Source organism: Myodes glareolus, chromosome 23 (genome assembly GCF_982192425.1).
Source record: "Myodes glareolus chromosome 23, mMyoGla1.1, whole genome shotgun sequence".
In the NCBI taxonomy this organism is placed as follows: domain Eukaryota; kingdom Metazoa; phylum Chordata; class Mammalia; order Rodentia; family Cricetidae; genus Myodes; species Myodes glareolus.
The window spans coordinates 14648619-14669296 of NC_142048.1; the positions used below are offsets into that span (position 1 = coordinate 14648619).

Sequence of the window (20678 nt, forward strand, 5' to 3'; positions counted from 1 at the left end):
CACCAGAAAGCACTTTGGAACCTACCTCCTCCTCTCTCCTTGTCATCGTCGGCCTCTCTCAATAGCTTGCCAACAGAATTATACCACTTAAATCCTAGGTCGGGGGCGCCCTGAACACTGCAGTTAATCAAGGCGCTGCTCCCCTCCTTGACTATGATGTGGTCAGTTTTGGCAACGACTACAGGCACAGAGCCCAAGACCACGTCCGTGCCATTGAAAGTGCTGTTGGTGACACTCTTAGCAGTTGCGAGAGTGGAGACTAGGATTAAGAAGGGCACAGAAGGTGGTAAGCACACAGTCGGATGGTTCTTCCGTAGGTCCATCTTCTTGGCTTGTTCTGTAAGGCAAGAGATGGTTTGCTGATGGACTCGACTCTTAGACTGTACACTGTTCAGAGCAGGCCATGGGACGATCCTGTCCTGGATCCATGGAGTAAGTACTTGATCAAGAATCTGTTAAAAAAAAAATATACACACAAATATTAACAGTGAAACATTAAATAAAACTTGCAAAGTAATACCAATGTGCTAAGGTCTAAGGTATAAATCTGTATCATTCTTAAATAAAACACATATTCTGGTGGTCCAATATTAATTTTTATGACAGAAATCTTAACAATATATAGTTATATGTCTGTATTAAAACAGTAAGAACAAATATAATTCTTATGCTTAATTGATATAATTAATATAATTGATATAATCTTACTTTTTTGTTGTTTTTGTCTTTTGGTTGTTGTTGAGACAGCACAGCCTGGCTGCAAATTTGCTATGTAGCTGATGATAGCCACGAATTCCCGACTCTCCTGTCTCTACCTCCTAAGTGTTGGGATCATTGACACGCACCACCATATCTGAATATTACAATATTTCTTAATTTACATTGCCTCTTAATTTTACGTTACTTCTCGATCTACACTTTTTTCGCTTAGTATTACAAGATGCCTTCTGCCCCTCCCCCTATCTTCATGATATCCTAAGGGTTCCTACTTCCTTTACAAAGCACATGTCTTCCAGGACCCTTCGCTGGTCCCAGCTTGGACTCTGCAAGCATTAGGAAGGACTCCCCAGAAACAATCTACTGTTCTCCTAATTCCTCATTAGAGCTTCCACACCTCAGCCAAGCCTCCCCATCCCAGAACTGATTGCGCTCTCTGCCCCTCATCCGTGCCTCTGTTACCTGCTCACTAACAGCCACTCACAGAATTCCCTGCTTTCGATCTTCCTTTGCCTTCCCCAGGCTGAGTAGCATCGTCAGGATGGGCAGGGTGACATGACGGGATCCTCCGTGTCTAAGGTCTAACTTGCTCCTTTAGCCTCCATTTCAGCCACTACTCTTCCAGCCACACCCCGTGTCCAAATTCTAAATTCTTGAGTTCTGAGTAATTTTCAGGTTCTGGATAAACCGCCATTAGCTGCAGTCTACCATGCTCACGGATGCTTTTCGATTCTCATGGGGCTTTCTGGCCCTTGCTTTTTTCTCAGTTTCTCCCCTTTTATGACTTTTACTCATGTTTCATTGAGACTCAGCTGCAGAGACCATAGTCTGCAATATCTTCTCTCCTTGTCCTCACAACACATTAATTCAGCACGTAGGGGACCTTGATCAAGCCAACTGTTTGTCATCCTTCTGTCTGCACCCAGGAGACAGACTGCTGGGAAGAATTGCTCAACTATATAATTACTATGATAATGAAGGAAAGATCCCTAACTCTTGCCAGGCAATGGTGACATCTGGCAGTCTGTTTACCTGCACTCACTGGGTTCAGTATTATCCTTCCACAGTGCTTATGACATCATCAGCTTGAGAATCAAGTGTCTCAGCCCATTGATATTCTGATCTTAAGATGACAGAGACCATATTTCTTCTACCAGTGCTTGATGTCCTAAATCCCCACTGTCCATTGTTCTGCCTTCTGGAAAGCATCTTGTATCTTATGCTCAGATCCCTACATGCCACATCCTTACCATATTATCATTTTCTATGTTTTACTTGCTCTTTCTTGAAGTAGCCCTTGTTAAGACCACCTATCACTCCTTGTTGCCAAGTGGTTATCTTCCTCTAGTCAAACAACTGTGGCAATTGGTATGATTAATTATTCTTTCTCAAAAGCTTCTTTCCATGATTTGCACATTTAGCTATTATTGGATGCTTTAATTTTTTTTTTAAGATGCAGCCTTACTACATAACCCAGAATGGCTCTGAGCAATCAGTTCTACTTCTGCATCCCCAGTGCTTGAACTACAGACATGAGCTACCACCCAACATGCTCTTCTCATTTCTTAAAATCTAGTTAATTCCTAGGGTTCATCACTAGCATTTTCCCCCTCTCTCCCTTTCTCTTTTCTTTAATGAATAGCCCTTTCTACAGTTTCATCTAACACTTTTATTTCTGCCCAAACCCTACTGGGTCCAAGGTCATTTCTTTAGTCCCCTTTCCTGAGTTTCTGGTCAGTGTGGTCAACTTCCCACTAGATATCTTTGGCTGGATATTCTGTAGACACTTCAGTTTTAACATTACAGAAGCAAACACATCTTTATACTTAAAATATGCTTGATTTCTTGGATCCGTTATATCTGCTCAGGACCCCATCATCTGTGAAGGTCTGAACGTGTATTCTCATTTCCAGGAGCACAAGAAGATACATACTATTGACTTCACTTCAAGAATCACAGTGATAGCTGGGTGGTGGTGCCTTTAGTCCCAGTACTTGGAAGGCAGAGGCAGAGGCAGATGGAACTCTGTGAGTTCAAGGCCAGTCTAGTCAACAGAGTAAGTTCTAGGAGAGTCAAGGTTATACAGAGAGACCCTGTCTCAAAAAATAGATAAATAAAAAGAACCACAAAATCACAGTGACTGTCCCAGCAAGATAGTCCTAATGGTGCAACTGCGGCATTTGCATATTAGAAGTATCAAACAGCTGTCTAATTTGAATTAAGGCCTACTCATTAGGATCGAACCTGCACGTGGTACTGTATACCTACCACCTAGGGGACAATCTACTACTGCCATTATCCTAAATCACTGTAACTTTTAACTATATTCTAAAGACTTACACCCAGAGATAAATGAAACTCTGACCCCTCAACAAAGAAGCTTCTTTTGGCAGTAGACTAAGGCTCCTATAGAGATCCACTAACTGGTCAAAATGCATAAAACAAGCGATCCCCCCACCCCTAAATCTGCCTATCTATACCACAACTGCTAAACCAAAGGCCCCAGGAACATAGTAGAAGAAGGGGTGAAACATTTTGTGATCCAGAGAACCAGGATGCATAATGTGAGATGGTGTCTTCCTAATATGCCCGGGATGCTGCACCCACAAAATCTCAACAACACGGGTGAAGTCACTCTAGGTTTGTAGATGAGTGTTCTATGTGATGTGCTTCTCGTTTGGAAGCAAAGGCTTCTCAGATGGCCTAAACGAGGCCTACAAGGTGGTCCCACCAGTAGACATGACAATAAGGATGAAGGAAATTTCATGAGGCCCCACCCCTAGATGAAGAACCACATCAATCAACAGCTGTTGAGAGAAGCAGACTTTGTTTTCTCCAGGGACTAATCCCCTGATTGGTTATCTAGTCCCTAGTGGTTGGCCCTAAACATATGGACTTACAGCAACACTCAATGGAGTCAGTAGGTTGTTGAAAGTTAACTAGACCCTGCTGGTTGGTCCTAAACACATGCACACATAGCAACACTCAATAGATTCAGTAGATCGTTGAAGGTTATCTAGTCCCTAGTGGTTGGCACTAAACATGCATATACAGCAGCACTCAATAGATTCAGTAGACTGTTTACAAGTAGTTAGCAAAAATAATTCTAGAAGAAGAGGCAGCGAATCTGAGAGCAATTCACTGTGAGAGGGAGTGTGATGGGGAGAGAGATGTAATTGATAAAATCACAGTATACTCATGTGAAATTCTCAAGATTGAAAACTTAAAAACGGGAGTGAGTATAGATTGACCATGTTCAACTGGATGGGTTCCATATCCAAGAATATAAAACAGCACAAATTGAACTTGCTGGTTTTAAGGGAAAAAAAATGAGAATAAAGTTGGATGGGCAGAAAAGGCGGGCATCTGGGAGGAGTTGTGGGAGGGGGATATGAATAAAACACATTACATGAAAATTTCAAAGAACTAATAAGAATAAATAAATTGATTAAAAACCAAAAATGCAATTAAATATATTGGCTGTATCTTCTTCATCCTTGCCACTTCTCACCCAGTGGCAGTGAGAATCAATCCCATCTTCACTATCACCTTGTCAGAAGTAGTGTAGCAGTCTTTTCCATGACCTACCTGAGTTCATTCTGTCGCTTCCTGTCCAGTTTCTATAGCCTTCCGTAGAGAACAGTTTCCCATAGCCCAATCACTCAGCGGCCTTCCTTGTCACGTTTCTCTTCCCCCCATGGCACTAAATCTCAATTTCTAGCCCCTTTACACATTCAAAACTATTTGTGAACATGTGCTCCAGGCAGACTCCACTCTCAGTCTTGGAGATACGAAAGTAGACCACAAGGCTGGCTTCTGTTAAGTGGGGCTTACAGTCTCATGGGGGAAACAGAAAATGAGTAAGTACCTGTGAAAATGTGAATGCATGGCACATGTTTAGGAAAACACACTGTGATGGGCTTGGGCCTGGGTTAGGCAGTTACGGAGGACTTCCCTGAAAAAGTGACCCCTGAGCCAGGACCATCAATGCCAAGGCCCGGGGAAGAAAACTCTGGTTAAAAGGCAACAGAAAGGCAGGGGGTCCTGGATGAGGAAGCAACACAGGCGTGGGTCCTGCAGGACGGGAGAGGGTAAGGAAGGCCATGACCGCTGCTGGGTTTTGCAGGTCAGAATGAGGAGCCTGCAGCTTAGTTAATGTTCACAGCAAACACTATGCAAAGGAATTGAAAACAATTCAGCTCGCTGCAGTATAATCCACACACATTAATCCTTCCCCATGTTAGGTTTATACCTGATGCGTCTCTGCCACTGTCCCAATAAATAAGATCAAAATGCTTTTTCCACCCCGAAGTTCCTTATTACCTTTCCCAGTTTTAGCGTTCTATGATCCAGTCTAGTGTTTCTGAGCACAGTTCCAATGGGTTAAGGGTCATCTCCCCATACCACGTCCAGTGGTTTTAGCAACGTCTGTAAAAAAAAAAAAAAAAAAAGACTAGCTTCCCTCCAATGGATTGCCTTGTCTTGCTGTCAAAGGCCGTCATAAGTGGGTGGGTCTATCTCAAAGCTTCTGATGCTGTTCCACTGATGTTGAGATCTTATCCTTACGTCTATACTCTACTGACGATTCCACCTGCCTCCTTCATCTGCAGTGCCTGCTATGCCTCTGACACATAGGACGCTCGGCAGATTTGCCTGGGGAATGAATGGAGGGCAGGGATTCTGACACTAGTTGCAAACACAATCAACCCAAAGAGGTGATGATAATGTCGCCAGGCCACGTCTTCTCCCCAGAAGACAGAAGAGAGCTTCCTCCACAGTTTCCTTGAGATTCTCAGGCCTTCCCTTTCTCAGCACAGCAGGCACATCCCCAGCCAGCATAGACCTTATGGCCAAGGCAGATAGCACAGGCTGCGAGGTACGATAGACCTTGTTGGGACACTAGAAATGGCCTTCATCACTTGGCTGAACTTGTGGTTTCCTTTCCTCAGGGTGGTTTTACGCTGACATGTTCAGTATAGAGCAGTGGCTAGAAGCAAGGCTTCAGCTAGGAGCAGGGCTTCAGGTTTTAGACAGGATAGGGTAGGGCCCTGTTCGCATCTACTTTTATTGGCTGTGTAGTTTTAGGGACAAGTACTTACTCATACAAGAGAACTCTAAGTACACTGAGCACTTGCATATAGCATGACTTGATAAACAAGAAGGACTGGTCTGCATACAATACTTTCTTTACTGCAGCCAGGCTTCTTAAGCCTCCTTTTAAGTTATGCTATGTAGAGAATGTGGCTTGGTAGATTAATGCCATATTGATTGTCACCCTGTCACCGGAAGCCACTGCAGTGGCTTCTAGTCCTGGGTCCTTTGTAGGCACCCCAGTCTGAGAACAGGAAGGCTACCTCTTTGGGTCTCACACTGGAGTGAACATGCGGAGAGCAAAGGCTGGATTCTCTAATCTTTTACTTTCTGATGACTGGGCCAGAGCAATGTCCTTAGACTAAGGGCAAGACAATACGGGGGACAAGACTTTAAAAATACAAGGAGGAAACAAACCATAGCACTTTCACAACTGGCAAACCACTGGATGTTACAATTAGGGAGGAAACAATAAAAACGCACTAAAAAAAATCATGTGCAAGCCAAGAGTTGTTTTCAAACAGAGGCTGGCCTTGCTGGTATGGCACTTGCAAACGCACTGTCTGCGCTAGGCCACTATGGTGCTGTTCTAACAGTTTCAGTAGGTACTGCGGCTTAATACATGGTGACTTCTGCAGCTGGGTCCTCAGGGTCTCTGAGATGCCCCAACACAGTGACTTGCATTTTAATGTGGAAGTTTTAGCTAGCAAACTGCCAAACTTCCCTTATTACTCCTGTCCTCGCTCACTGTAAGGTTGCTAAGGGGTATATAAGAAAATTCAAAGACCATACGAACGAAAGATTTTTACTCAATGAAATAATCATGAAAATAAATTTAGTTTGGCAAAAAAAAAAAAGCACCCGCTTGATGGACAATAATTAACTAGTAAGCATTTTAGGAAGCCAGTCTACTGCAAGCCATGCTCTTTCCCGCCCAGCTTCTATACACCGCATTTATATAGCATCTATTAAGTGGTGAACACACTGCCAGGGACATAGGGGATGGACAGTACCATAAGCCAGATAAATCCGAGGCCATACATGCGCACAGTCTAGCTGGAGAGAGACCGCTGTTTCTAGGTGATATGGGCCGATGACTGAGTGGGTAGAGCGGGCACTGGCTAGCTGGACAGATCCAAGTAGGTCATGCTCGCTGAATGCTTTCCAGAGCGCTGCTACCCCCCACCTTGCCCTCGTGGCATGTCCCAGGCTTCTAGCGTTCCCATGGCACCCACCCTGTGCATGGGACTTGAGGCACTGTTCCTATCCCATCATCCCATTCTTTTCTCTTTCTGGTTACGGAAATGTCACACACGGACCTATAGGATCTCCAAGGCACCAGGAATCACATTTACACACTTGCCTTATGGAGCTACACTTCTGTGGAACCCAGTGGCAATTGTTAATGAGCACATTACAATGCACGGCCCAGAGCGCAGACAATATCACATGACTGAAAGTAAGAGGAATAACCTCCGACTGAATTTTTAAAACAAGAGCCTATCAGACCGGGATTCTGACAGCAACATTAAAAGTTTAGTTAATAGCACTCTAACTTTGTAAAAGACAATTCAGGCAGCCAAGCGTAAATGTCAGTGCTGTAATCCAGCGGCTTAAAATGCAGTCCTTCAAAATGCGAGAACAAAGAACACAGATTTCAAAGACTGGGCTTAACAAAAGCTACAATGGGTGAATTGTTAAGCTCCGTGTGTTTGTTTGTGGCCTTTGGGAAAACTTTCATAGGACACTTTATTTTCCATAAACAGGGAGAAAGAGAAAATGTCGCAAACACCAAATATTCTTTCTTTAATTTGCCCTTTCCCTATTTCCCAACACTTGCATTTGGTCTGTACATATTTAATAAGATGCTCTGTTGAACCCTGCTTCTTTCTTCTCCACCTATAGCCCGCAGGACTACAGCTAAAGTATTTATGGACTTGGGAGAAAAGGGCCTCTTATTAAGAGTGTTTTAAACTAAATGAATATACATTATTGTGTTTTGTTTTTCCCCTTGGCAGTATTATTGCTGGCACGTTTCCATCAGTGGGGACGAGCGAACTGCTTGGTTTCACAATGGGGTTTTGTTTCAACTGGGTCGCCACTGTTTCCACTAGTGCACAGGTGATGCCGTGAACTTCAGAGATACCCTCTGGTTGAAGACACGTGCCTGACAAGTGTGCACGCATGCACCGTGGAGGGGAATGGAAAGGCAGGTTTGTCCAGATGGTGAGGGTGGTGGTATGGAATGCTGAGGACAGGGGCACTCTCCTTGTTGACAAAGGTCACCCCAATCAGGACTCGGGGGCGGCTGATGCAGAGGTTGCTAAGAGACTGCAACGCGGCCCAAAGAGAGAAGGAAGACTCAGAGCCTGAACAAGAAGCAAAAGAGCAAGAAAGGAGTTGGCAAATCGGAAAGGGCAAGGAGATCAGAATGCACAGGATTTAAAGACTAAGTGATGGCAGGCTGAAGTAATGGCTCAACAGTGGTGTCTACAAAGAAACTCTCTTAGGTATATTGCTTGCCAAAACTGGTGCTGTTGGCAGAACACGGGTGTACACACAAGTTACGGATTTCTACAACACTCTCTGAGGTGGTGCTATCCACCGTCTGCTAGAAATGGCTCAGGAGAGTCTGTGGAGGTCCTGGCCTCGCTCCCTCATGTCTCCTTCTAGTTCCACTGGTTTCCTGGCTCTGATAGGTGTTCCAAGGACAAGCAATAGGGACACCATCCAAATGGACAAAATATCATAAACCAAGATACGTGGCTGTGTATCTTCAGAAGGGATGAGGAGGCTGAGATTGAACCCTACAAAGAGAAAGGTGGGGTTTGTGGGGCGGTGACTCCAGACACTATGCATGCACCTCTGACTTAATTTCTAGCTAACCACAGGGCAGAGCACAATGCATGTCCTGACTTACTGGGCTGTGGCAAACAAGCACCAGACGCAAGGGAGAGCACTCATTTCAGGAGTTCCCCTCACTACTCCAGCAACCACACCAACATGAGGTCCTCCAAAGAACTTTATGCTTTGTTAATATTTTAACATAAAAGGTACATATTTTTCAAAAATGATCTGTTTGAAATCCTGGCTTTTCCTGTAACATGAGGGGGGCTGGCTTGTTTGTGTTTTTCTGTCCTGCCCCGTCCCCCAGCTATTTAGTCCCAGAGAAAAAACACACTGAGATCTCTATAAGTTATAATGCTGATTGGACCATTAGATCAGGCTACTTATTAGCTAACTCTCACATCTTGATTAACCCATTTTTTCTTATCTATTTTAGCCATGTAGCTCAGTACCTTTTTCAGTGAGACAGATCACAACCTGCTGATTCAGTGATCTGGGCAGGAGTGGGAGGAATCAACTTCCTTTTTCCCAGAATTCTCCTGCTTTCCTTGCATCATTTCCACTTCCTGTCTGGCTTTCCCGCCTACACCTCCTGCCTGGCCAATCAGCGTTTATTTAAATCATGACTGACAGAATACAGACAATTCTCCCGCACCATTTTCCAACTTAAAAATTAGCTATAGGACTCTACATGCCACATGCATACTGTATTTTTTTGATGGTATATAATGTTAAGAAACCATTCATGGATTTTTATCACATCTTCTCTACAAAGTCTGCTGTTCTGATTACAAATAAGTAGGTTATAGGGGCTGGAGATATGGCTCAGTTGGTAGAGTGTTTGCTTAGCATGCATTGAGGCCTGGGTTTTATCCCAAGTATTGGATGAACTGAGTTCAGTGATGCATGACTACAGTATCAGAACTCAGAAGGTGGAGGCAGGAGGATCACAAGTTCAAAGATCCTCCTCAACCTCATAGTGAGTTTGAGACCAGTCTGGGCTGTGTGACGCTTTGCCTCAGGGATTGGGGCTTAAAAACATGTTTACATTGCCTTGCCTGGGGTCAGGACAGCATCTAAAAAGTCCATTTAATGCACAGGAAAGACACTGTTGACAACCTATTAATTACAAATACTTGTTAAGTCTGATCATTGGAAAGGTTGTATTCTGGAGATTTGTTACTACAGTCTTTTAAAGAGAGAGAGAGAGAGAGAGAGAGAGAGAGAGAGAGAGAGAGAGAGAGAGAGAGAGAGAGAGAGAACAGAAACAAAAACCAAAGCTGTATAGAGGAAGACAAAGAATATTAAGGTTTTCCTTCCTCGGGAGATATAATTATTAGACAAGCTGAAAACGGATCTACTGTATGAATCTGTTCACAGACCTAAAACACTAGTCTGGAAAAACCTCAGACATTGTTCATAAAGGTTTCTCTTTAAACAAGATAAGAAAGAGAGTTCAAGAGAATACAGCACTTGGCCAGGATTAGTGGCTCAGAAGCAAAATAAAGACCCTGTGGCCGCACCTGCCTAGATGACGCCTGTTGGACCCTCTTGTCACAGTGTATAGTTGTTCTGGTGGTTGGGTCATGCAGTGAAGACTGTAATCATAGGCATGTCCTTCAGAGCAGCTGACCATCGTTACCACACATATTCAACTCCCCCTAGCTCTCCTTGTAAAGCAATGGGCCAAAACAGTTCAGGTCTCCATGAACAAAAACCTAACAGCACACAGGGAAACTTCCTTAGATACACGAAGACAGGGAAAACACCTGGGGACAGGAAACAAGCAGGAAAGGTTGGCCATGCCTCCGAGCCACAACATTGTCCCACACAGATGATGCTTCAGAGTTTTTTTTAAGTTGTCATGGAGATAGCTAGGTGTGGTAGCATACACTTGTGATACCACCGCTCTGGAGGCTAGGCAGAAGGACTGCTGTGAATTTGAGGCTAGCCTGGGCTACACAGTCAGACACTTTGTCTCAAAAAAAAAAAAAGCGAAAACAAAAAAGAAGAAAAAGTTAATATGGTTGACTAGGATCCTTATTTTGGAATTTTTCATTTAGCTCTCTCTTAAGTCATTCCTGCCAGAGTCCATAGTCAACCTAAGGTTGGGTTAGAAACACACTCCTCGTTGCTTTCTGCCTTTGGTGCTTCTAACTTCAGAATATGTTTCCCCAGAATTCTACCCTTAAAGACAAAAACTAAACATCTTCCCAACTCACATCACACGCGCACACACACACACACACACACGCACGCACGCGCACACACACACACACACACACACACGTGCGCACACACATGCACGCATACACACACCCATACGAAGATTCAAACCTTCTAGTCCCGATATTTTCTATGGAGTGTATACCTATGTGGACGTATGCTTATGTGTATGTGCACACCCACCTTGCTCATGTGGAGGCCCTAGGTTGACACTGGGTGTCTCTGCCTTAACATCTGAGACAGGGTCTTTCAGTAAACCTGAGGCTCACCCATTGGCTAGGGTGGCTGACTGACATCTTCCTGCCACTGTCATTCAATGCTGAGACGGCCTACAGGCTCACACCAGCACACCCAACTTTCTTCATCAGTGCTGTGGCTCCAAGCCTGGTGTTCAGCGTGTGCAGCGAGCACTTCAGGCCTGAATCCTCTCCCTAGCTCCTCTCAGGAATTTTTTTTTTATGTTAACTGGATAATCTACACTATTTTTCTGCCAGCTTTGAATTCTTGCTGGCCACCTATCTCAAACCCGTTTCCCAACCATTTCTTGGTGCATATGATTTAGAGATTCCTCCAGCCAGAATAAAGCCAGCAGGAACCACCAGGATCTACAACCCTGGATCCATCAATGGGTCAGAACTCTCCCTAGGCCTAGGGAAAATGCTCAGAGGATCCACAGGACAGGGAGGAGTTTGACCAGAGTGCACTCCTAGATAACTGTCTACAAGCTGAGTGGCCAACACTGCACTTAGGTCTCTGTGTAGTCTTCGAGGTCTATAAGCCAGGGAGTGATGGGACAGTCTTTTAAAAAAGAATTTAATTATTTTTACTTGATGTACAAACATGAGTGCCTACATGAATGTAAATGCACTATGTGTGTGCTGGGGTTCACGGAAGCCAGAAGGGGCCTCAGATCTCCTGGAACTGGAGTTACATATAGGCTGTGTACCACCTGATGTGGGTGCTGGGAACCAAACCTGGTTACCTTGGTTCCTCTGCAAGAGCAGTGAGTACTCTTAACCGCTGAGCCATCTCTCCAGCCCCGTCTTTTAAAAAGTTATTATGATTTTATGTGCATGTGCACATGAGTGCCACGGTATGCCTATAGCGGTAATAGGCACAGAGGTCTGAATACAACCTTTTGGGATCTGGTTCTCTCTTTCCATTGTTGGGATCCAGAGATCAAATTCAGGTTGGGGACAAGACTCGGGCCATCCAGTATGCTCAGCAAGTGCTTTTAACTGTGAGCCATCTTTCCAGCCCAGGGAATAATATTCTCAATGCACTTTCTTAAGGATGAATCAGATCCAATTTTGAGCTCACACTTTCTTGCTGGTTCCAGATACTCTGTCAACTCTCGAGGCCTGCACCGTGAATGAGGCTTTGTGCACACACGGCTTCCCAACTGGCCAAACGCAATTAACTCGCTGCTCTGGAGTGGAGAGAGCAGCTTCCCATGCACCCTTACAAAGGGTGACTGATTATTTTCCAAGGGCACAGCCTGTAATAAAACTATCAAACTCATTATGAGCCTCAGGATATTAGTAGCGCCCAATAAAGAAAAGAATAATTTCCACCAGGGACATGGACTGTATTCCAGGCTATAGCCAGAATGAAGAATATGCCGAGGATCTTCCTGGAGCCACGGAACTGAGCTTATAAAAGGCAAAGGGCAAACAGGGTTTCTGAAGTTACGCTGGAGAACAGAAATCTTAGGGAGATGTGAAGAGAAAACCACTTTAGAGTTTTAGGATTAAGGTCCACAGGCTGGGATGGCGATACTGGCTCAGTTCTCTACTTGCACAATTCACTAGGTAACCTGTGGGAGTCATCCAGCATCCCTGCGTTGCAGACCTGTCTCTTAGGTCTTCCCCAATTCTACAGTTCTCTAAGCACAAAAATCAGGGCTGAGGCTGGCCGAGGGAAGAAACTGGAAGGAGCGGAGAGACAAGAGAAAGAACAAGGGAATTGCTAGCACACAGATTTAAACAAATCCTATCCCATGGTTAATCTTCAGTGTCAACTTGATTTGATTTGGAATCACCATAGAAATGCATACCCCAATGTTAACAGCGTGTTTCTAGAAAGGTTTATTGGAGAAAGGGAGATCTATGTCGGATGTGGGCTGTGCCGTTGCACAGGCTGGGGACAAGAAAGGTCGTTGAGTACCGGTGTTCATCTCCCTGCTACCCAACTGCTTCTCACACTCCTGCCCCTACAGTCTGTCCCCTTGACCTGTGCACCCCAATAAACTCTTCCTTTCTTACAAAGGGTTAAAGGCCTCATCCCTGTATCAGCAGGTCAAACTGGGACCAGGAGCTCTTGAAGGGTGACTTTCAGGAACTGTTGGTGTGTCCTAAGGCATACGATAGCGGTTCTCCCCTGGAAACAGAACTTCCTGCGTACATAGAAGACTTGAGGGACAGTCCTCATACCCTCTTTGTGAAGTAACTCTTATCCTTACCAGGACTAGCCACAAGGTCAGCAGGGACCATCTTTCTGGGTGTAGCCCAGGCCTCCAATCTCTCTTCTGAAAGAGTAAGAGTAAGGACTGCACCTCAGTGATTATGGGAGCATCTTTCTGGGCCTGGAATATCTATGTTCTTAATTTGTATTCCCAAATATCCAAGCACCCTTCACTCTCTGTGCCTCCAAGTAATTCATTAAAGCCATTTAAATCCACAGCCGGGATACTGACCAACTAAGGCTCTGTTTTGCATTGGAGTAAGAGTTTGTCCATTTGAAAAACATGCACTTAGTAACTGGAGACGGTAGCAAAACAGCTTTTCCTCTTTCCTGGTTTACCTGCCCACTACACAAAGCGGTGTTGCATAACCAGCATTCCACATGTGAAGTGGTTCAGGCATTCCTGCTAACAACTAGACCTCCATGGCATAGAACAGAGGGGGTTCTGGGATTCAAACTCTTCGTGACTTAATTCTGATTAAGACAGTGACAATAACTTCCTTTGTTTTATTTTACTTTGTTAAAAAGAAAACAAACTATCTTTTTTTCATTGTACACACTATCCCCATTTCCTCCTCTCCTCCCATTCCCTCAACTTCCCCCCTACCCCCCATCCACTCCTCAGAGAGGGTAAGGCACTTTGCTTTGAGGAAGGACCATGACTCTCCATACTATATCCAAGTTAAGCAAGGTAATCATCCGAAGAGGATGGGTTCCAAAAGATCAATACAAGCATCAGAAACAAATCCCGTCGCCACTGCCAGTGGCCCCATGGTCTGTCCCAGCCATACAACTGTCATCACATTCAGGGGGTCTAGTCGGGTCCTATGTTGCTTCTTTCCCTGTCTGTCTGGACATGGTGAGCTCCCATTAGCTCAGGTAAACTGTTTTAGTGGGTGTCCCCATTATGGTCTTGACCTCTTTGCTCATATTCTCATTCCTCCCACTCTTGAACTGGACTTTGGGAGCTCAGTCCAGTGCTCCGCTGTGGTCTCTGCCTCTGTTTCCATCAGTTACTGCATGAAGGTTCTTGTTACTTAGCTTCTTTAGGGTTATGGAGTGTGTAGGCTCGTTATCCTTTGCTTTATAGCTAGGATCCACTTATGAGCGAGTACATACCATATTCATCTTTCTGTGTCTGGGCTATCTCACTCAGGATGGTTTTTTTCTAGTTCTATCCCATTAGCATGCAAATTTCAAGATGTCATTGTCTTTTACTGCTGAGTAGTGCTCCACTGTGCAAATGTACCACATTTTCTTTATCCATTCTTTATCCATTCAGTTGAGGGGTATCTAGGTTGTTTCTAGGTTCTGGCTGTAACAAATAATGCTGCTGTGAACATAATTGAACAAATGTCCTTGTAGTATAATTAAGCACCCTTTGTATATGTATATGCCCAAGAGTGGTATTGTTGGGTCCTGAGGTAGGCTGATTCCTAGTTTTCTTATAATCACTTAACATTTATGGCTTCTAAGACATTCACGCCCAGACATTATCACCTCAGAACCCCTCCCCGCCATACACTCTGCGATGGGGCAGGCCTGTGTGATTCTGCCCGTGTGACCGTGAAAGAAGCAATGCCACACTGCAAGTCTATACCCAGGGAGCCTCTTGCTGTACTCACTCCCTCAGGTTCCCAACCCATAGCTCTGCAACCTGTACTCAGCAATCAATGAAGACACACCTCAGCTTAGGTGAGCTACCCAAATGCAAAACAAGTTTTCATTTAATTTTAATATATGGAATACATTTTAAAGTAATTATTATTGCAAATATTTGGGGGCAAATGACTAACACTGTTCAGAAGTTGGGCTAGATCTGAACTGTTTTCTAGTTGGCTTAATGACACAAGATTAAGATCATTTCCCTACCAAGCCTTCATGCTTTCCAGTGTGATAGTCATCGAATTGTTAGAGACAAAGAAAATCAGTTTACAGCTAGTTGAGATAGCCCAGTTTTCCAGAGCACCGGGCTTCGATTCTCAGCACCCAAATGGCAGCTCATAGTAATCTGTAACTTTTCTTACAGAGGATCTGATGCCCTCTTCTGGCCTCTGTGAGCACCAGGCACACAAGTAGACACATAAACAAACATTTAGGCAAAACACCAATATACATTAAATAAAATCAAGGTTTAAAAAGACAAGCAGTTGGGAATAGGAACTCCCCGGTTTCCATACAGAGTTTCTCCCTGCCAAGATGGGCAAAGGACCTAGAGGCCCAGAAAATGTTGGCAGCGATTTCTCATCCAGGCAGTGAGCCCTATAGCTAAGTGATAGAAGGAACAAAGAGCTGATCCCATCAGCCAACTGAACAACGTATTTATAAAGCTAGGAGTGTCGGTTCAATACCAATTGTTCTAGGGAGCAGGAACGGTTCAGGACCTGGGCTTTACCTAAGAGGTGCTTAGCACATAGAGCGATACATGGCATAGAAATGCATGGGGGGAAACTGGAAAGGTCACAGAACAGTCGCTGGGCATGACCAAGGCCTGGAGAATGAATAAAGGAGGCAGCACAGTTTCCTCAGTAGGAATACTGACTTCACTGAGAAAAGTGAGGGCAGTAGTAAGTTGTCATGGCAATGAATCTCAGTCTGTGTGGTGGTGTGTTCGCACAAAGCTTGTCTCCTGCATCTGTAGGAGTGCCACCCCGAGAACTCTGGGATGTTGGGGTACACTCCAAAAATTCAGTTTAATAAAAGGGTTGCTAGAGCTTCTCGAGAGAAATGATAAGGAAGACTTTGGGATTGATGGTCCATTCCTTAGGAAGCAAAACCTGAGACTCACGTGAAAGAAAAGGAGGTGATGGCCCACAGCCTAGAAGTAGGGGTGAGATGCCTGTCAAAGGCAAGAGGAACCCAGAAGTCTAAAGTAGCTTGCTGGACAAATATCCACAGAAAATTCTGAGCCCCCACGAAGGCAAAAGATGGGCATAAGACCAAGGCGTTCTGGAAATGAGTCTCAAGATACTGAACCAGAGAAAAACTGGCCACTTTAGAGAAGTCTAATGTCAACTCCACTCAGAGATGAGGTCATCTAGCATTGTCCGAAGATTGAAGTTAAGAATTAAAAAGAAAGAAAACGTAACACAACACCCAGGGATGGGAGGGGAGGGAGGGACAGAGAGAGGGATGACAGAGACACAGAGACAGAAAGCAACAGAGAAGAAGAGCCACAGGCCTTCTTTCTAAATTGGGGCTACTACTGGAAGTGGCAGGAAGGCAGGCAGAACGAGGTCAGGATTGGCCAGTGCTTGCATCTATAACAACACAGACATGTACAGCATGAGATGAGGCACAATGGCCAACAAGCAGGAGCACTGAACCATTTCTAGAAGTCGAAACTGTCTACAGTCACCCTATAAACATGCCATAGGTAAAACCGGGAGCTAAGGACAAGAGAAGGTGAACTCTGTGTGCCTCTCTTCCACATGGTGGCTGTGTGCGCATCCCTCCCCATGGTAACTATCTTCTTCCTTGCATAGGAACTGGACCTTTGGTAGAGAAGGCTTCAGTCAGACTCTTTAGCACAGTACTTACAGCCACAAGTAATGTCCATGCTGGTTTCAAGCAGGTACAGCAGGGACAGTTTCGTGTGTGTGTGTGTGTGTGTGTGTGTGTGTGTGTGTGTGTGTGTGTGTGTGTTCTTGCACGTCTCGGAGAGATACCCCTTTAATGAACCCAGGAGAACCTTCTGAAGTATAGCCACCCCATTCTGACCCTGTGTGAGCCGGGTGGGCCCCATCAATGGATAATTCTGGAGCCCGTTGCTCCAACCCATTTATTTCATCAAGAAACAAAGCCTTCCCCTTTGCTCCTCCTCTCACCATCAACAATCTTCAGTCCTCAATGGAAGGAAAGGGCCAGGAGCACACTAAGTATCTGTTCAGGAAGGGTTCCTCATTTCACAGAGTCCAGTGCAACAGTCCACCCCCTAAAGCTGCCCTCTCGATGCTGAATTAGAGAAGTCCACCCACACTAAGATTCTCTCAGCCCCATCCACAGGTCCCAGATACTCTCATCTAGAAGTGGCAAAGTGCTAGGGCATGAACTCTTTTCATTTGTATCTCTATTACCGTCTGTGCCCTGCGATGGTTAAGTAAGGCTCAGATACATGGTCTTGGGGGCCGGCATTACCTCCCGTTCCTGTTTCAAACACACGATGGGAACCAGTCTCTCGGGAGCTGCCAAGCCCTGTCCTGGAATAGAGCCCAAGAGTGTTGCACCAAGCAGGTGTGCAATGCCTGACACAGGCAATCCAATTAATTGCATGGGAGTTGTTTGGAACGCCTCCCTTTATTTCCTGCCCAGATGTAAAGATCAATCACCGAGTCCTAGCAAGCCTCACTCCTGGGCATCTGGCCACCACCCCATTTCTGCCCTGGTGATCATCACCGCCAACAGGCACCTCCCAAACAGGCTCCTTCCTCCTTGATTTGCTTCTAGTCCCACGCACGAGCCTTCGACTTGTTGCTGTAATCCGTCCCACGTGCTTTGTTGCCGTAAAGAGTTGACTCTATGAGATCTGATTTAAAACGTATTTCAGGGGCTGAGGGTACAGCTCAGTTCTTAGAGCGCCAACCTGATTCACACTTGGGCCTGGGTTCGAATCCTTAGTATTTCAAGCAAGCAAGCAAGCAGACAAAAATCTGAACAAAGTATCATTTTGTACAGAGTGAGTCTGACTCTTGACTAGAGCAAAGGCGGCTTTTCATCATGCCCCCACTTTACTACATGGCTTTTTACAATGCCCCCACTTTACTGTCTCCCCGGAGTCTCCTTTCCTCTGACCTCTCACACGTGAACCCTCACGGACTTCTGTAGTTCTCACACCTCTGTGACCTTCAAGGCCGTCTTCCTTCCTCCACCCACCTGGAAAAGACCCTACTTATCTAGGAAATCTTGGCTGAATGACCCCAGATACTACCGTCTCACCAACTTCACCCCAAACTCTGTAATTTCATGTGACTGCCTTTTGCACACACTCATCTTTCCATTAGATGAAATTTCAGGCTTCAAACTTTTGTCAAACGAATGCACAATTTAATGCGTGGATACATGATATACTTGAGAACAGCTGGCTGAACCCACAAACGTGGAAACTGTGGAAACCGTGAGCTATGGTGACAGACTGACGCAGTCACAGGGAAACCGTTTACTCAGAAATACAGCATCTTACAAAGTAGAAGTGCAAGGCTGAAATCCCAAGATTTCAAACCCTCCGAGAAAGAGCAAAAACAAAATAAAGGTATGGAGACTGGAGAGACGGCTCAATGGTTAGGAACACTTGCTATAGAGAACCTGGGTTGGGCTCCCAGCACCACACGGTGGCTAACAATCCTCTCTCTGTAAGATCACTTCCAGAAGACATGCTACCCTCTTCCAGTTTCCTTAAGTGCAGTATGCATGTGAAACAGGCATGCATGGAGGCAAAACACTCATGCACATGAAATAAAAATAAATAAACCTTGAAAGAAGAAAGGCATCACTAAGGACACGATATTCCAAAGACAAATTATTTCAGAAAAGATTCTGAAAGGAGGGTACGGTCCGGGAAAGAAAGGTAAAGTTCTTCAGAATCAAAATGGAGTTGCTTGATGAACCCTAGCAAAATGAACACAGCCAGGAAGTCATAAAGGGCAGGTTCTTAACACAGGTTCTTAACCCAAGAACTCCCATTGTACAAACTTCTAAAACCAATCTGAAGTACCTCTATGGGGCATTTACCCAGCAACTCTGGAACTTTAGGCTACAGCCACTCTTGTGAGTAATACTTGTGATCAAGGATTATGGCTTCCAAATACCTGATGAAATCCTCCTCATCTGTGGTTTTAATCCCCCCACCCTGCTTCAGCCTCTACGAAAATGCTCATCTCTTACTTGGCTGCGCATATTCCCAGTGAAACACCCAATTACTCCCAAATAAACACCACTTTCTTTTCTTTGTAGAATCTCTCCCCAGTCGCTTTTTCTTTTGACTGACAAGTTTATTCTGAGCTAGGATACCACAGTGGAAAAGAAGAATTACGGTAGCTTCGTGAAAGGACACTTGGGTAAGAACAGTATAACAACCATATTAAGTTTTATAAATGGAACCTATACAATATACATACATACAGCTCGTTTTATTAAGATAAATTCTAATAAAGCCCTACTGCCGTCATTTTCAATAAGAGATCTTGATAGCCTAGGGCATCCTTTCTACACTGTTTGAAAACATAGTTTTTCTCATTTTTTTTCCCCTGAAATACAATTTGTTTTCAATTCTGAGTCATTCTTCTAACAATACAGTAGCTTTCTCCAGTTCGGATTTTCTAGGCACAGAGAGATACCGACTCAACCAGACTGCAGGTTTTCACAGGGCAAAAATTGAGGCCTTGTCCAGAAAAGAGACCAGATACATTTGAGAAAACAGTTGGACTTCTTACATTTAAACATGACATTCTGTGATCTCATCTTAGCAGCTGTCCTCATCACCCTACACACAGGATGCCCACGGCAAACATGGCTGGCTGAATATGGCAGCCCTGGGTGAGTCAGCACAAGCCCATGGTATTGGAAGCAGTTGCCAGCTGGGTAGTCAGTCAGCCCATGCAAAAGTCTCATCATTTCTCAGTCGAATGATCCCAAATTCGTGTTTTCACAACTCCCTGCTCAAATGTGCATGGCGTGGAGATGGCAGAATAAAGGATGTTGCTACGAAGGCAATGAACAGAAATAAAGTACAGCCACTTTAACAATGTGGCTGAGTCCAAACAAGCCACGATAAAATCAGAATATACTACGCTGAACTTCCTAAATATAACCCCAGTAGCGCAGACACTGAGAGAAATGATTAATAAATGGAACCTTCTGAAACTGAAAAGCTTCTGTAAAGCAAAGGACACGGTCAACAAGACAAAACAGCAGCCTACAGATTGGGAAAAGATCTTCACCAACCCCACATCAGACAGAGGGCTAATCTTCAAAATATACAAAGAACTCAAGAAATTGGTCATCAAAAGAACAAATAACCCAGTAAAAAAAAATGGGGTACAGACCTAAACAGAGAACTCTCAACAGAGGAATCTAAAATGGCTGAAAGATACTTAAGGAAATGCTTAACAATCTTAGCCATCAGAGAAATGCAAATCAAAACAACTCTTGAGATTCTATCTTACACCTGTAAGAAAGGCCAAGATCAAAAACACTGATGACAACTTATGCTGGAGAGGTTGTGGGGTAAAGAGAACACTCCTGCATTGCTGATGGGAATGCAAGCTGGTACAGCCCCTTTGGATATCAGTATGGCGATTTCTCAGAAAATTAGGAAACAACCTTCCTCAAGACATAGT

General features: G+C 44.6%; 1 protein-coding gene across 6 annotated transcripts in view; it reads right to left on the reverse strand.

Annotated features, from left to right (window-relative positions):
- Window positions 1–20678, reverse strand: part of Mfap3l (microfibril associated protein 3 like) — a 45404-nt gene that overhangs the window by 18966 nt on the left and 5760 nt on the right. For 2 of the 6 annotated variants that reach the window (XM_048455740.3, XM_048455735.3), the window contains exons 2-3: window positions 5041–5145; window positions 26–452 (exon numbers count right to left, since the gene is read on the reverse strand). The exons of 1 other annotated variant lie outside the window; for it this stretch is intronic. In XM_048455740.3, coding sequence (XP_048311697.3) covers window positions 26–323 — 298 coding nt within the window. In that variant the 5' untranslated portion in view covers window positions 324–452; window positions 5041–5145. Of the gene's footprint in view, window positions 1–25; window positions 453–1179; window positions 1431–5040; window positions 5146–20678 lie in introns of those variants that run through there. 3 more of the 6 variants (XM_048455737.3, XM_048455736.3, XM_048455739.3) reach the window with 3 other exon arrangements.